At 44.6% G+C, this 14,958-nt stretch overlaps 1 protein-coding gene across 4 annotated transcripts in view; it reads left to right on the top strand.

The window, feature by feature from the left end:
* The window catches only part of LOC311149766 (agrin-like), a 403,861-nt gene that overhangs the window by 334,806 nt on the left and 54,097 nt on the right, over positions 1–14,958 (top strand). For 3 of the 4 annotated variants that reach the window (XM_084186988.1, XM_084186991.1, XM_084186989.1), the window contains 4 exons: positions 977–1,120; positions 3,369–3,493; positions 3,652–3,757; positions 13,499–13,906. In XM_084186988.1, the coding sequence (XP_084043114.1) occupies positions 977–1,120; positions 3,369–3,493; positions 3,652–3,757; positions 13,499–13,906 (783 nt within the window). The remainder of the gene's footprint in view (positions 1–976; positions 1,121–3,368; positions 3,494–3,651; positions 3,758–13,498; positions 13,907–14,958) is intronic. The other variant, XM_084186990.1, reaches the window with a different exon arrangement.

The raw sequence follows: 14,958 nt of genomic DNA, 5'->3' as shown, positions 1-14,958 counted from the left end.
GGCGCACAATTGGCCCAGCGTCGTCCGAGTTTGGCCGGTGTAGGCCGTCATTGTAAATAAGAATTTGTTCTTAACTGACTTGCCTAGTTGAATAAAGGTAAAATAAAATAAAAAGAGATTAAGTTGAAAAATTAATGCTTATTGTTGCAGCCAAGGCCGTCAGTAGGTGATAAAAAAATATATATATATTTGACTCATTTTGTGTCCTTTAAAAAAAACAGAGACCCAAGAATCAGAGCTTTGTCAAAGCTGTCAAAAGTTGCACTTGACATTGACTCAATTATTTTGTGTGGCTGTGTGTCCATAATCCTTTTTGACGCGGACTACCAGATTACTTGTGAAAAGAGTTCTTGGCAATACAGTATAAGACCCGCCAAGCTATTTAATCCACAGCAGGAGCTTTTATCGGTCTCCACTGTGGCCTGACATGTGAGGTTTACCTACGGACAAGCAAACCGTACACACATCAGTGCAGAGTTCAGCAGGGGGAAACATTGATTCCAGGACCTTGATGGGGTTGATGTTGTTCCTTGGGGGCTGGAGGCTCTCTGTGATCTTGTTGGCCCATCTACCCTCTCACCTCAGGACTGTCTGGCTGGCCTCTGCCTGAACTATCCCTGACTCCAGCCCCCGACACAGAGGCGCTGAGATTTACATCAACCTAGGGTTCACTTCTGAGGCGGCCTGAGTGTGTGTGTGTGAGGGGCTGGTTTCTATGACACAGATTAAGCCTAGTTCCGAACTGAAAAGCCCAATGGAGAATCTTGTAGAGTTTTAGGGAAAGAGTTAAGCTGGATAATCAATATCCTTTATCTTGCATTGTGGTGAACAGGTGGATTGTTATTCACTGTATGTCATTAAGTACCACTTACCCTTTTGTGTTTCCATCTCTCTCCCTGTCTCTCTTCCTCCATTCCCTCCTCCTCCCTATTTATATCTCCCTTCCTCTCTTTCTTTCTCTCCCTCTGTGTTCCAGCATGTAACTGTGACGCAGTGGGCTCGGTGAGGGACGACTGCGAGCAGATGTCAGGTCTGTGCTCCTGCAAGACTGGAGTGAAGGGCATGAAGTGCAATGTGTGCCCCGACGGCAGCAAGATGGGCATGAATGGCTGCGACACAGGTACGGGGAGGCCCCTGCTGACTGATGTGCGCCACCTGCTAACTCGCCGCGCCACCGACAGAGCATGGCAAACCCTCGGTTCTCGTCTAGTCCCTGTCACTCCTCTCATCCAGGGAGCGGCCTTGCAGCAGTGAATTCATGAACTCAATGGCCTTTTCTCTAAGCCACCTGTTTTATCAGCATTAAGAAGTAGCAGAAACTGTAGAAGCGGCTGCAGTACAATAGCTGTTGTTGTAGCTGTCATTTTTCATTGTGTTATCTGAAGGAAAAACTAATCAGAATGGGAAATATCATGTTAACTAGTTTATTAGGTACACCACCCCATTCACGAAAATGGTTCACTCCTACAGACATTGAGTCACATGGCCATGGTTTGTTATATAAAGCAGGCAGACCGGCATTGAGGCATTCAGTTACTGTTCAATTTAATGTTAGAATCTGCAAAACGAGTGATCTAAGCAACTTTGAGCATGGTGTGATCGTCGGTGCCAGGCGCACCGGTTTCAGTACCTATAATGCAGCAGACGACCACACCGGGTTCCACTCCTATCAGTTAAAAAGAAGAAGAAGCAGCTCCAGTGGGCACGCGATCACCAACACTGGACAATTTAGGAGTGGAAAAACATTGCCTGGTTGCGTCATGCTGATGGCTCCAACCTGCCTGATGTCAACGTTAGGTCTCTTGATACCAATTGAGCAATGGTTGACCGCCACACTTTGCAGAATCCATTCCCCAAAGAATTTAGACTGTTCTGGAAGCAAAGGGGGGTCCGACCCGGTACTAGATGGGTGTACCTAATCAAATATTTGGGCAATTTATCCAGTATCCATTAATTTAGCCCTCCATTCTAATGTCTGGATGAATGGCAACCTAACCTAATGAATACACACAACTCCAGTTGACTTTCCGTCAGCTATTGACAGGAAGTCAAGTGCTTAATGAAGTCAATAGTCCCAGCACAAAGTGGGGGGGGGGGGGGGGGCACATGAAAGCCGAGAGGAGGCTCTCTGCACCGCTGTGATGTCAGTACAGAGAGGAGAGCCCACACTCGATGCCTCAAGGGCTCATGGCAATGATTCTTAGCACAAGCCCCTGTTGCTACTGCTGATGCAACCCAGTGGCATTGTGCATCAACGCTTCAAACAGGTTCCTTGGTTAAAGTACCAGTGATCAGTGCTGCGGAGGCGCCTGACGAAAAAAACATGACGGAATGAGATCAAATCCTTATTTATTTATTGTCTTGAAAAGAGTCCACATGTTTAATTTATACTAAAGATTAATCATTAATATAATCCTGTATGGAAAGCGTAACAACTATTCATCTGCACAACCTACTCATGTTTCTATATAGTGAGTTCCAAAAGTATTGGGACAGTGATAAATGTTTTGTTGTTTTGGCTCTGTACTCCAGCACTGGATTTGAAATGATACAATGACTGTGTGAATAATGATTAGTGAGAAAGTTACAGACACATAAATATCATACCCCCAAGACATGCTAACTTCTCAGAGGGGAATATTTGTGCTTATGTAACTTTCTCACTCATCATTATTGACGATTCATTCAGGACTATCCGTAATCATGGTAGCATCCACATTAATGTAGGAGTATTTCAAAACATATTCTATTCTTATTTACAATAGTGACTCCAAATTGACACAATACATTATTTACCATTAATTTGTGTTGGGCACAAAATAATCTAAAACACAACCAAAACAAACTGCAAATGCATCCAACAAATGTGTAGAGTCACAAGCTTGATGTAGTCATTACGTGCTACGAATATTGGACCAAATACTTTACTTTTTAATACACATATAAGTGAATTTGTCCCAATACTTTTGGTCCCCTTAAAATGGAGGGGACTATGTAAAAAAAGTGCTGTAATTTCTAAACAGTTTACCCGATATGGATGAAAATACCCTCAAATTAAAGCTGACCGTCTGCACCTTAACCGCACAGTCATTGTATCACTTCAAATCCAAAGTGCTGGAGCACAGAGCCAAAACAACAACATTTGTCACTGTCCCAATACTTTTGGACCTCACTGTATGTGGAAGTAGTACTGTGCATATAGATTATTATGGTGATTATCAACTAGGGTTAAGAGCAGTTAAGAGCACCAAACTCACATGCTAATGTCAGCATCATGATTTGGACCAGGAATACACATTCATATGAATGGACAGTGATGGTATCCATTGACCCATGAGTTGATTTGAACCCCTTCATTCCCATCCCAGGTGCTGATGCCCCAACCTCATGTGATGAGCTGGACTGCAAGTTTGGCGCGTCTTGTGTTGAGGTTAACAGTCAAGCCCACTGTGAATGCCCCTCGCCCGACTGTGACGAGAAGAACAAGACCAAGGTGGGCCTCTACATTATCTTCTCTATGACCAATCAGTCTATACTGTCAGAAATTCATCACAGAATTCAGAACACAGTATCTGGAACTATTGAGCTTGAGATCGGCATAAAGTTAATGAGTTGTGATCCTAGCCTGTTTCTCTCTTTTTTCCTGAGCAGGTGTGTGGCTCTGATGGGGTGACCTACGCTGACCAGTGCCAGCTGAGCACCATTGCCTGTAGGCAGGACAAGCATATCACAGTGGAACACTTTGGCCAGTGCACAGGTGAGCCCCGTCTGACCTCCATACATCATACTAGGGGATGTCCAACTCCTGTTGTCAGGCCCATATCAAAAGATAATGAATAATGCCACAGGCGTTGGAAAGACCAACTGTCCTCTCTCTATCTATCTGGCTCCTTGTCAAGGGGACAAGGGGATATGGGTTGTGTCCTCTTTGTGGTTGGTGCAGTATTGCTTCACTGTGTCTTTCACCCAGGTTTGTCTATGGATAGCCTGCATGGCTATACTTAAAGTATAGAAACTTTACTTTATACATTACTGTAGTAAACCATTTTTGAGACTGACTGTACCAGATATCGTCAAGGGTTTGTATTGTAGTGTATGGGGGCTCTATATGCCAAGAATTTGCAGTAAAGCACAAGTTTTCTTGTGGGAATAACGAGCAGCTGGCGTGGCGTCAACATACCTGTGAGCCCACACGACGACAGCTTAGGATAAAAAAAAAAAAATCAAATCAAATCAAATTTTATTGGTCACATGCGCCGAATACAACAGGTGCAGACATTACAGTGAAATGCTTACTTACAGCCCTTAACCAACAGTGCATTTATTTTAAACAAAAAAAGTAAGAATAAAACAACAACAAAAAAAGTGTTGAGAAAAAAAGAGCAGAAGTAAAATAAAGTGACAGTAGGGAGGCTATATATACAGTAAAATAAAGTGACAGTAGGGAGGCTATATATACAGGGGGGTACCGTTGCAGAGTCAATGTGCGGGGGCACCGGCTAGTTGAGGTAGTTGAGGTAATAATTTACCATCATCCTCCCTGCTTCGGATCGAGGAAGAGGAAAAACTAAGTCTTGGGAGAGAAATGAGGCCTGAGATGCTCCCCTTGAGATAGATAAACTACTGTTTGGCTGCAGTCTGAGCCACTGAATCCCCCATAAAGGGGTGACATTTTACTGTTTGATTCCCTGCCCCCCTGTGCGGATTAGGGAGGTTTAGCTCCCAAATTCTCGGTGGGGAATCCTTCAATCCCCTTCACAGCTTTTAGCTGGATGAGCACCACTGTTCAGCTATCAGAGGAGCGATTGGCGAGATACTTGAGAATGGGGGGAAGAGTAAGCCTTCTGATACCTGGTTTGGAATGGAGGTTGTGGGTAGACGGCTTCACGGGTCCAAAAAGTTGGACCCATTCTGAAATGGATCTGTGGCTTTCCCACCCGACCTGATTCTTCTTCTTTTTTAACGGAGACCCGTTCCGAATGGACCTGAGGACAGTCAGACCCGTTCTGAAAAGGCCTGTGGAAATACGGACCTAAACAGACCCGTGCTGGTTTGGATCCGAGAGACCCGTTCAGATCTTAGAGTAGAAAGAGAGAGAGAAAGAAACCTCCGACTGGGCTCTGCCAGCGCCATCAATAAACGAGCGATAGGCTATTGGCCAAATTTACGTTTCCTTAAAAAATATATATATATTTTATTTATAGCATATTCTAAGCTTTAGAGCCTATTGTTTGATTGGTTTTTACTTTCCTAAAACAATAATTGTCCACCTCATGGTTCAGCTGTTGGAGATTTGAGCACTAAATGCATCATGGCATTGCATGGATATAGATAGGCCTATAGGCTTAGGTGTCCACTGTATGATATTAATATATATATATACACTGCTCAAAAAATAAAGGGAACACTTAAACAACACATCCTAGATCTGAATGAATGAAATAATCTTATTAAATACTTTTTTCTTTACATAGTTGAATGTGCTGACAACAAAATCACACAAAAATTATCAATGGAAATCAAATGTATCAACCCATGGAGGTCTGGATTTGGAGTCACCCTCAAAATTAAAGAGGAAAACTACACTACAGGCTGATCCAACTTTGATGTAATGTCCTTAAAGCAAGTCAAAATGAGGCTCAGTAGTGTGTGTGGCCTCCACGTGCCTGTATGACCTCCCTACAACGCCTGGGCATGCTCCTGATGAGGTGGCAGATGGTCTCCTGAGGGATCTCCTCCCAGACCTGGACTAAAGCATCCGCCAACTCCTGGACAGTCTGTGGTGCAACGTGGCGTTGGTGGATGGAGCGAGACATGATGTCCCAGATGTGCTCAATTGGATTCAGGTCTGGGGAACGGGCGGGCCAGTCCATAGCATCAATGCCTTCCTCTTGCAGGAACTGCTGACACACTCCAGCCACATGAGGTCTAGCATTGTCTTGCATTAGGAGGAACCCAGGGCCAACCGCACCAGCATATGGTCTCACAAGGGGTCTGAGGATCTCATCGCGGTACCTAATGGCAGTCAGGCTACCTCTGGCGAGCACATGGAGGGCTGTGCGGCCCCCCAAAGAAATGCCACCCCACACCATGACTGACCCACCGCCAAACCGGTCATGCTGGAGGATGTTGCAGGCAGCAGAACGTTCTCCACGGCGTCTCCAGACTCTGTCACGTCTGTCACGTGCTCAGTGTGAACCTGCTTTCATCTGTGAAGAGCACAGGGCGCCAGTGGCGAATTTGCCAATCTTGGTGTTCTCTGGCAAATGCCAAACGTCCTGCACGGTGTTGGGCTGTAAGCACAACCCCCACCTGTGGACGTCAGGCCCTCATTCCACCCTCATGGAGTCTGTTTCTGACCGTTTGAGCAGACACATGCACATTTGTGGCCTGCTGGAGGTCATTTTGTAGGGCTCTGGCAGTGCTCCTCCTGCTCCTCCTTGCACAAAGGCGGAGGTAGCGGTCCTGCTGCTGGGTTGTTGCCCTCCTACGGCCTCCTCCACGTCTCCTGATGTACTGGCCTGTCTCCTGGTAGCGCCTCCATTCTCTGGACACTACGCTGACAGACACAGCAAACCTTCTTGCCACAGCTGGCATTGATGTGCCATCCTGGATGAGCTGCACTACCTGAGCCACTTGTGTGGGTTGTAGACTCCGTCTCATGCTACCACTAGAGTGAAAGCACCGCCAGCATTCAAAAGTGACCAAAACATCAGCCAGGAAGCATAGGAACTGAGAAGTGGTCTGTGGTCACCACCTGCAGAACCACTTCTTTATTGGGGGTGTCTTGCTAATTGCCTATAATTTCCACCTGTTGTCTATCCATTTGCACAACAGCATGTGACATTTATTGTCAATCAGTGTTGCTTCCTAAGTGGACAGTTTGATTTCACAGAAGTGTGATTGACTTGGAGTTACATTGTGTTGTTTAAGTGTTTCCTTTATTTTTTTGAGCAGTGTATATATATATATACACAGTGGGGAGAACAAGTATTTGATACACTGCCGATTTTGCAGGTTTTCCTACTTACAAAGCACGTAGAGGTCTGTAATTTTTATCATAGGTACATTTCAACTGTGAGAGACGGAATCTAAAACAAAAATCCAGAAAATCACATTCTATGATTTTTAAGTAATTAATTTGCATTTTATTGCATGCGCCCCTGAGTATGGTTTGAGTGCAATTAGCCCTATATTAGGCAAACACAACATTACAATTGGTACTTAATTTGCCCAATGAAAATGGCTCAACAATGAAACAAAACAATTGTTGCATATTTAAAGAACTGGTTTAAATCTTTACAAAAGTTTTGAACAGATAGGCCTGAATTGCAACGATTAAACAAAGGCGACTGCCTACAGGCCTACCCCACAAAAGACAGCAATAGGCTAATTATATTTATTTTACAACAGGCCTATTTTCAACCTACAGTATCTTAAAATAAATACGGAGCACAAAATTAAAAAGACAGTTAAAACTTAATTTAGCCAACGAAAATGTCTAGACAAAAAGAAACAAAACACTTTTTGCATATTTTAATTAACTGCTTTAGATTTTTAAATAGGCCTAAAATAATAATGATATACAATAATAATGATAAAACAAATGATAATAAATATATGTATTTTTTAAGTTAGAAAATTGCATCAAACCTAGATAGCGAGTTGGCCACGCCAACGTTCTTCTTCTCATCTTTGTCCACTACAATATTAAAACTTGTCCCCGAGGACATTCCCCTTGTCGGCTTCTTTTCACTATACTCTTTCTCCTCTATCTTTCCTTTTACTTCAGTGAACAATGCCTATATCTTCGCAATCAACAGTAGCCAAGACTCCTTTCACTCACTCTCTCTCCTCAGCAGCAGGCTCACGTGAGGTGAGCGGCTGGAGACAGTTTCAGCTGGACATACAGTGGCTTGCGAAAGTATTCACCCCCCTTGGCATTTTTCCTATTTTGTTGCCATACAACCTGGAATTAAAATTGATTCTTTGGGGTTTTGTATCATTGATTTACACAACATGCCTACCACTTTGAAGATGCAAAATATTTTTTTATTGTGAAACAAATAAGAAATAAGACAAAAAAACAGAAAACTTCAGCGTGCATAACTATTCAACCCCCCCAAAGTCAATACTTTTTTAGAGCACCATCTATCATTCCTTCAATTCTGACCAGTTTCCCAGTCCCTGCCGATGAAAAACATCCCCACAGCATGATGCTGCCACCACCATGCTTCACTGTGGGGATGGTGTTCTCAGGGTGATGAGAGGTGTTGGGTTTGCGCCAGACATAGCGTTTTCCTTGATGGCCAAAAAGCTCAATTTTAGTCTCATCTTCCATATGTTTGGGGAGTCTCCCACATGGCGTTTGGCAAACACCAAAAGTGTTTGCTTATTTCTTTCTTTAAGCAATGGCTTTTTTCTGGCCACTCTTCCGTAAAGCCCAGCTCTGTGGAGTGTACAGCTTAAAGTGGTCCTATTGACAGATATTCCAATCTCCGCTGTGGAGCTTTGCAGCTCCTTCAGGGTTATCTTTGGTCTCTTTGTTGCCTCTCTGATTAATGCCCTCCTTGCCTGGTCCGTGAGTTTTGGTGGGTGGCCCTCTCTTGGCAGGTTTGTTGTGGTGCCATATTCTTTCCATTTTTTAATAATGAATTTAATGGTGCTCCGTGGGATGTTTGGTGGTGCCCCTTGCTTAGTGGTGTTGCAGACTCTGGGGCCTTTCAGAACAGGTGTATATATACTGAGATCATGTGACACTTAGATTACACACAGGTGGACTTTATTTCACTAATTATGTGACTTCTGAAGGTAACTGGTTGTAACAGATCTTATTTAGGGGCTTCATAGCAAAGTGGGGGAATACATATGCATGCACCACTTTTCCGTTATTTATTTTTTTCATTTTACTTCACCAATTTGCACTATTTTGTGTATGTCCTTTACATGAAATCCAAATAAAAATCAATTTAAATTACAGGTTGTAATGCAACAAAATAGGAAAAACACCATGGGGGATGAATACTTTTGCAAGGCACTGTAAGCTATATGTTTCATTGAGTTGCAATTGGCTGACACAGATAACAAGCTTTCACACAGTTCTCATCACCGCACACATTAAATTAACAGAGGGACGTGTCCAATCGGGTCCAGTTGGTAAATCCATTTTAATTGCACATACCTGAGACCCATGGCAATTCTATCAGACCCAACCCAGATCTGAGAGAAAAGTCAGAATTTTGGAGCCAGACCCGCTCGGGTCCCGGGTCGGATCTCAGAATTTTGGGTCTATGGGACCCGGAAGACCTCTAGTGGGTACCTTCCATCCCCTTCTGTTGGAGTGTTTAGCCGACTGGATAAAAAAAGTATTATAATAATTATGTCCCCCCCACTTCTAAAACCAAAGTTGCGCCCCTGCGCAGGAGTAAGATTAATTTGCTCTATGAGAGCCCGACAGCACTTTGATCTGGTGATTAGCGATCTGACACCGTCGGTTACCAGTGAAATTCACTCCAGACTCATTCTCTGTTGCCTGACGATGGAGACATGGGTAGTATGTAAGACCTTACTTAGTGTGGAGCTTCATTCGGAGGGACAAAGAGTTGTAGCAGGGACTGCTCTCTCTCTCTCGCTCGCTTTCTTTGAGCCCAAGGGGAAGCCAGACGAACACAACAGGCCTCCGACTTGTCACAGCAGTTCTTTTAATTTCTTCCCCCAGATGCGGTCGCGCCGTAGGTAGCGGGCTCCTCATCCTCCCCCAGGTTGGGGGTTAGATCGAGCTCATTTCACGTGTGACTGGGTGCAAATTAGCGTTCCAACATCCTCCCCCCGCCGCCGCTCCTCGCCTCCCGCTGATCTGATGCAGCTCTTAATAAAAATTACAGAAATAACTTCAATGCTAACAGCTAGCGCAGAACCACTACTGAGGGCCTTTGCCATTCCTACAGAAAGCATAGTCGCTAATGGCTAATGTTAATAAATATTGATCCGATCCAAACTCATACCGAAGTAGCTCCAAGGACAAGCCTATTTGATCTGATGTAACTCTCACACCTTATTGTACATCAGTGCTAATAGCTTCACACTGAAGCAAGTTCTGCAGAAACTACATCAAATGGCTGTGAACTTGTGATCTGACCCATCTCTCCGCCCATGCTAAGGGACAAGCACTCTGACTCTTATTTTGTCTCTCTTTCGTGCTCTCTTTCTCCCTCGCCCGTTTTTCATCCTCTCTTCAATTTTCTCTTTCCCTTTTTCCTCTCGTCTTTCCAATATCTGATTCCTCCTCCCCACTGAGCATGGCAGACACTGCAAACAATCTTAATAACCGCCTTTCAAAGATAACTACACAGCCCAGACAAGTGAAGATGACAATGATTTCTCTCCCTGCCCGCCCGTCGATATAACCGGGAAAAAAGCAAATGGAGCGTTAAACCTGATTAAGGAAAGCTTCCACTGAACTGACTGCGCTGCCAGTTGTCCTACCCTTCTTTCTGTCTCTGTTTTTTTATTATTTTACCCACCCACCCCTCTTCGAGCGTTTGCCGCCGAAGGACTCCCGGCCGGATCCCAGACACTCACTCCCCTGGCTCCGCCGACGCAAGGCTTGGCACTTGAGTGACAGGTGTAGTCAAGAGGAAAAGCAAAGTATGCCACCGCCTCGCTCACGGTGATAGCAATCGCTAGATGCACTCTGGGGCTAAACTGACATATTGTATCTCTGCAGGCTGGCTCCTCTGCCTCCCCTCCTCTGGAGCCTAGCAGGGTGGGAGATAGTGGGGTGCCTGCCTGGCTGATAACATCCAGTTCTTCATCAAGGTATCACATTTCACACTTCACGGCGTAATTGCCGATCAAATAGGAGATTATTATTGTGCAATTAAATCCTACACATAATGTTAGCCGAATTCCAATGAGACGGAAATAATAAACCGTAGGAGGTTTTTATTTTGCCCTGCACACACAACGGCTGGGGTAAAGTAGGAGCGTCGTTATTTTGTCACGCCTGGCAGCAGTGGTGTAGTGGTGCCTGGAGAAGTGGGTATACTCTAATTTTGCCTGGAGAAGTGGGTATACTCTAATTTTGCCTGGAGAAGTGGGTATACTCTAATTTTGCCTGGAGAAGTGGGTATACTCTAATTTTGCCTGGAGAAGTGGGTATACTCTAATTTTGCCAAGAAATGTCCAAATGGCCCGCCCGGCGAAGGAAAGGCGCCCTGTGTGAAAAGTTCTATGAAAAACAGTGACATACACTCTGAATGAGTCAGAAATTCAAAGGTTTCAGATTTTCCCCCATTTTTTCAGGTTTTTGCTCTCACAGTTTTTTTTACAGAAGAAAATCACAATTGTATATTCTAAGTCCATAACAATGCTTGAACAACATCAGGAGACCACTTTTGAAGAAATTTTGATTTTTGAGTGTAGTTGTCCTTTAATTCAAGTGTGCAGGCACTTTTGTTTGGTTAGTGGTGTTTCTGTTGCACATGAGATGGAGTACGCAAAAAAAAAAAGGACACTAGATTGATACAAATAATCATCATATCATTCTGACAGGTAGGCATAGGCTACTTTGTAGCTAGTTAACATTTAATAAAGGAGATTTTTGGGAAAGCCTTTCCATCTACCAGAAGACAGTTAGACCTATCATTAGCAGTGCTATATTTTTCCTGTTCCTTAATTATTTGACACCTGAACGTTTTACTTCATTATGTGATGCATGTCTTACCTAGCTTCAAAGTAGTAGCCTATAGCCAAAATCCCACCATAGAAACGTGGAGGCAATTATTTTTATAAAGACATACTCATTATGCGTTCTCCTGTTCAACTTTCTTTCATTGTCTAGCAGCCAAAGGCATAGTCATATTAGCAACACATTACAGTTGTTGCATCTTTAAATCCCACCTCTTTCTACATTTCTAACGGATATTTCCATCTCTGTCCATGAAACCACTCGTATGTGCGGTGCGCATTTTTAGAACGGTGTTTATTCCGCAATCGCGTGTTAGAACGTTCACGCGTAGGCCTTCCGCCGTGTGCACATTGCTGCGCGTAAAATGTGGAGAAATAATAGTTTGTCAACATTTTAAGCTAAACATTCTGATCAGTTCCATCAGCCTTATTAATTGAGATGGCGTATACCTCCACCACACTACTTTGATACACATCAGTGGGGATTAAGAAGTGAGTGTACGAAATGCCCACTGAAAAATAAGTGGGCATACTGCGTATACCTGCGTATACCCTCCACTACACCACTGGGTATACGCAATGCTGACTGAAAAATAAGTAGGTATACGCCGTATACCAGCGTATACCCTGGACTACACCTCTGCCTGGCAGGCTCGCCGCCATCCTAGCAGCTACACTTATGAAGTGTCTCCATTCCCTACAGCTCTTGACTCGCTTCTCCTATTTTATCGGTTTTATCTGATACATTTTTGTCTTTGTACCAAAGCCTTGCATGGGTAATGGCGGTCTCTGCTGAAAGAAAAGCGGGTCCTCCTCTCTGGCGACGGCAAGGAAAGGATTTCTGAGAGTGTTTTTTGGATGGCGTGTGTGACTGTGTTGACAAGGCTGCCTTTCGCGGCGGAGTTGACGGATGCTTGTGCGGCTGTGAGCCGAGTCTGGAGTCTTTGAAGCTGGAGTTAAACCGTGCTTTTCCTGCCCCATGTATATTATCATTCATCACCAGAGGCTCTGACTGTCTGTGATTAAAGCTCCGCTACAGGAGGGCAACGTATGAATATGTATATATAATTCATACCCACAGACACACACCAATGCCGACACATATACACACAGACACACTGAACAAACACACATGCCTCACAAAGACACACACACCCCAACACCTACACACACACACCAGTGCAACTGCAGTGCAGCTTAACCCTATATAGGGCACATTCTTCTTCTCTGTACACAAACAGACTTCAGTGCAGTTGAACTCTACAGTATAACATCCTTTGGCATACTTCAGTGTAAGATGTTCTTATTTTCATGCCGTGTTTTGCTTCGTGAGTCATAAGGGGTTCAAAGATTTCATCCAGGTTTTCCGTTCCTATGTGCATAGGGTTTCAATTCTATTTTAGATTTATATTTCATATTGTGGTCCTCTGTAGCTCAGCTGGTAGAGAATGGCGCTTGTAACGCCAGGGTAGTGGGTTCGATCCCCGGGACCACCCATACACAAAAAAATAATGTATGCACGCATGACTGTAAGTCGCTTTGGATAAAAGCGTCTGCTAAATGGCATATTATTTATTATTATTGCAATGAGTCTGGTCTCTGCTCTTGTGTGTCGGTCAGAATTGTGTGCTCAGGTGCTTGACGTGACCAGAACACGCAAGACAACCATAAGGGGTACAGCAGTAGTATGAGGTAAAGGTGTACAATCGAAATGGGGGCTATAGGGAGAAAACAAAATATGATTTTCATCTTTGCTTACCCATTCATCCATTCCTTGCTTCCTCTCCTCCTCCCTTCCCTCCCCATGCAGAAAGCATCACCGAGCCAGCCGGCCGACCCACCCCTTACCCCCCCACCCCCCGCTCAAAAGCCACCACCCCCTCCACCTCCCACGTCAGGCTCACTTCGCCGCGTCATGGCACATCACGCTCTCCCTGGGATGACGATGAAACCGAGGGGCCACCAGCCTCATTCGTGGAGGCCCTGCCGCCCCCCATGGACACTGAGAGAGCGCTCACCACCAACCGCCCCGTCACCACCCCCCACCACACACCTCACTCCACCACCACCCGCCTACCCAGCCACACCAGCCCTGGCTCCTCCCCTGCAGCTTTCGAGGACTCAGGGAGCGGCGAGCCCAGCGGAGACGACCAGGTGGAGGAGGAGGAAGAGGGTAGCGGCGTCAGAGTCCTGGAGGCGAGCGGAGAGGAGCCAGTTGGTAAATCAAAGCTCTTTCACTTCATAACCCATAATGCTGCTCTACAGGGGGTCAAGGGTCAGAGGTCAGTGGGGGTCAGGGGAGGGTTGAATTATAGACATTATACACATTGAGCCTCTTTGCCGCTTTGATTGGCCTACCAGTGGTGTGTATTCATGGATGCCAAGGGAAGCAAGGCAATTTACCAAGAAAAAAACATACAAAATAATGTATCTTTCGTCTCTCTGTGTTTCATAAATTTCCTTCAATTCGCAAGAGGCTGAATGTATATCATCGGAGAAAGCATCCGAGCGAACAAAACAGCGCCCCTCAGTCTCAGTATGTGTAGCGTATCTATCTGATGCTGTCTGGTCAAAAAGAGTATGACATTGTTGCCGCCCGTAACATTGAATGCCAGAGAAGCCAGCGAGCTCCTCCCTTGATAAAAAATATATGAAAAATAGCCAATCAGCGTTGAGCTAAACTGAGTGAGCTCAGCTGTGAATGGTCCTGGCGCACCCAAAATTGGATTGGATTTAGCTTCAGACCAATCACATCAGAAGCCAAACGTCATTGACAGAAAGAAACTTGAATTGTTTCATCTCGTTGTGTCATTGTCCTCTGGTGGCTATCTAGCTAAAATCAGCCCTTTCCTAAATTGACCATGGATAGAGATAGGGATTTGGACTTGTGGTTTTACTTAATTCTCCGTACTGGCCAATGATTATAACTGCGATTCTGATCCACATTTTCCAAATGGCCTTCAGTACAACTTCCACTCCTTTGAGAAAAGTATTTTCCTTTTCGTCCTGACAAATGTTGAAGCTCCTGAACACCAACAGCTGAGTACAATGTTAACGATAATGGTATAGGGTCCATAAATTCATACATTCTGCCCCTGGCCTGAGAGAATGGAAGTTCAACATGTAGCTAGATGTAGTATGCTAATGTTAACTAGCTGGCCTGCCGCAGTGTTGCCCATGAAAGGAAGTTAGGCTAGCGAGCAAGCATTTTAGCCAGGTAGCCTAGGACAACAAAAACTAAAAGTGTGTACTGTGTGACAGAGTCATAGA

This window comes from Coregonus lavaretus, assembly GCF_964263955.1.
Source record: "Coregonus lavaretus genome assembly, chromosome: 22".
Lineage (NCBI taxonomy): Eukaryota > Metazoa > Chordata > Actinopteri > Salmoniformes > Salmonidae > Coregonus > Coregonus lavaretus.
The sequence above is the reverse complement of the archived record's forward strand: the minus strand, read 5'-3'. Positions and strand labels throughout refer to the sequence as shown.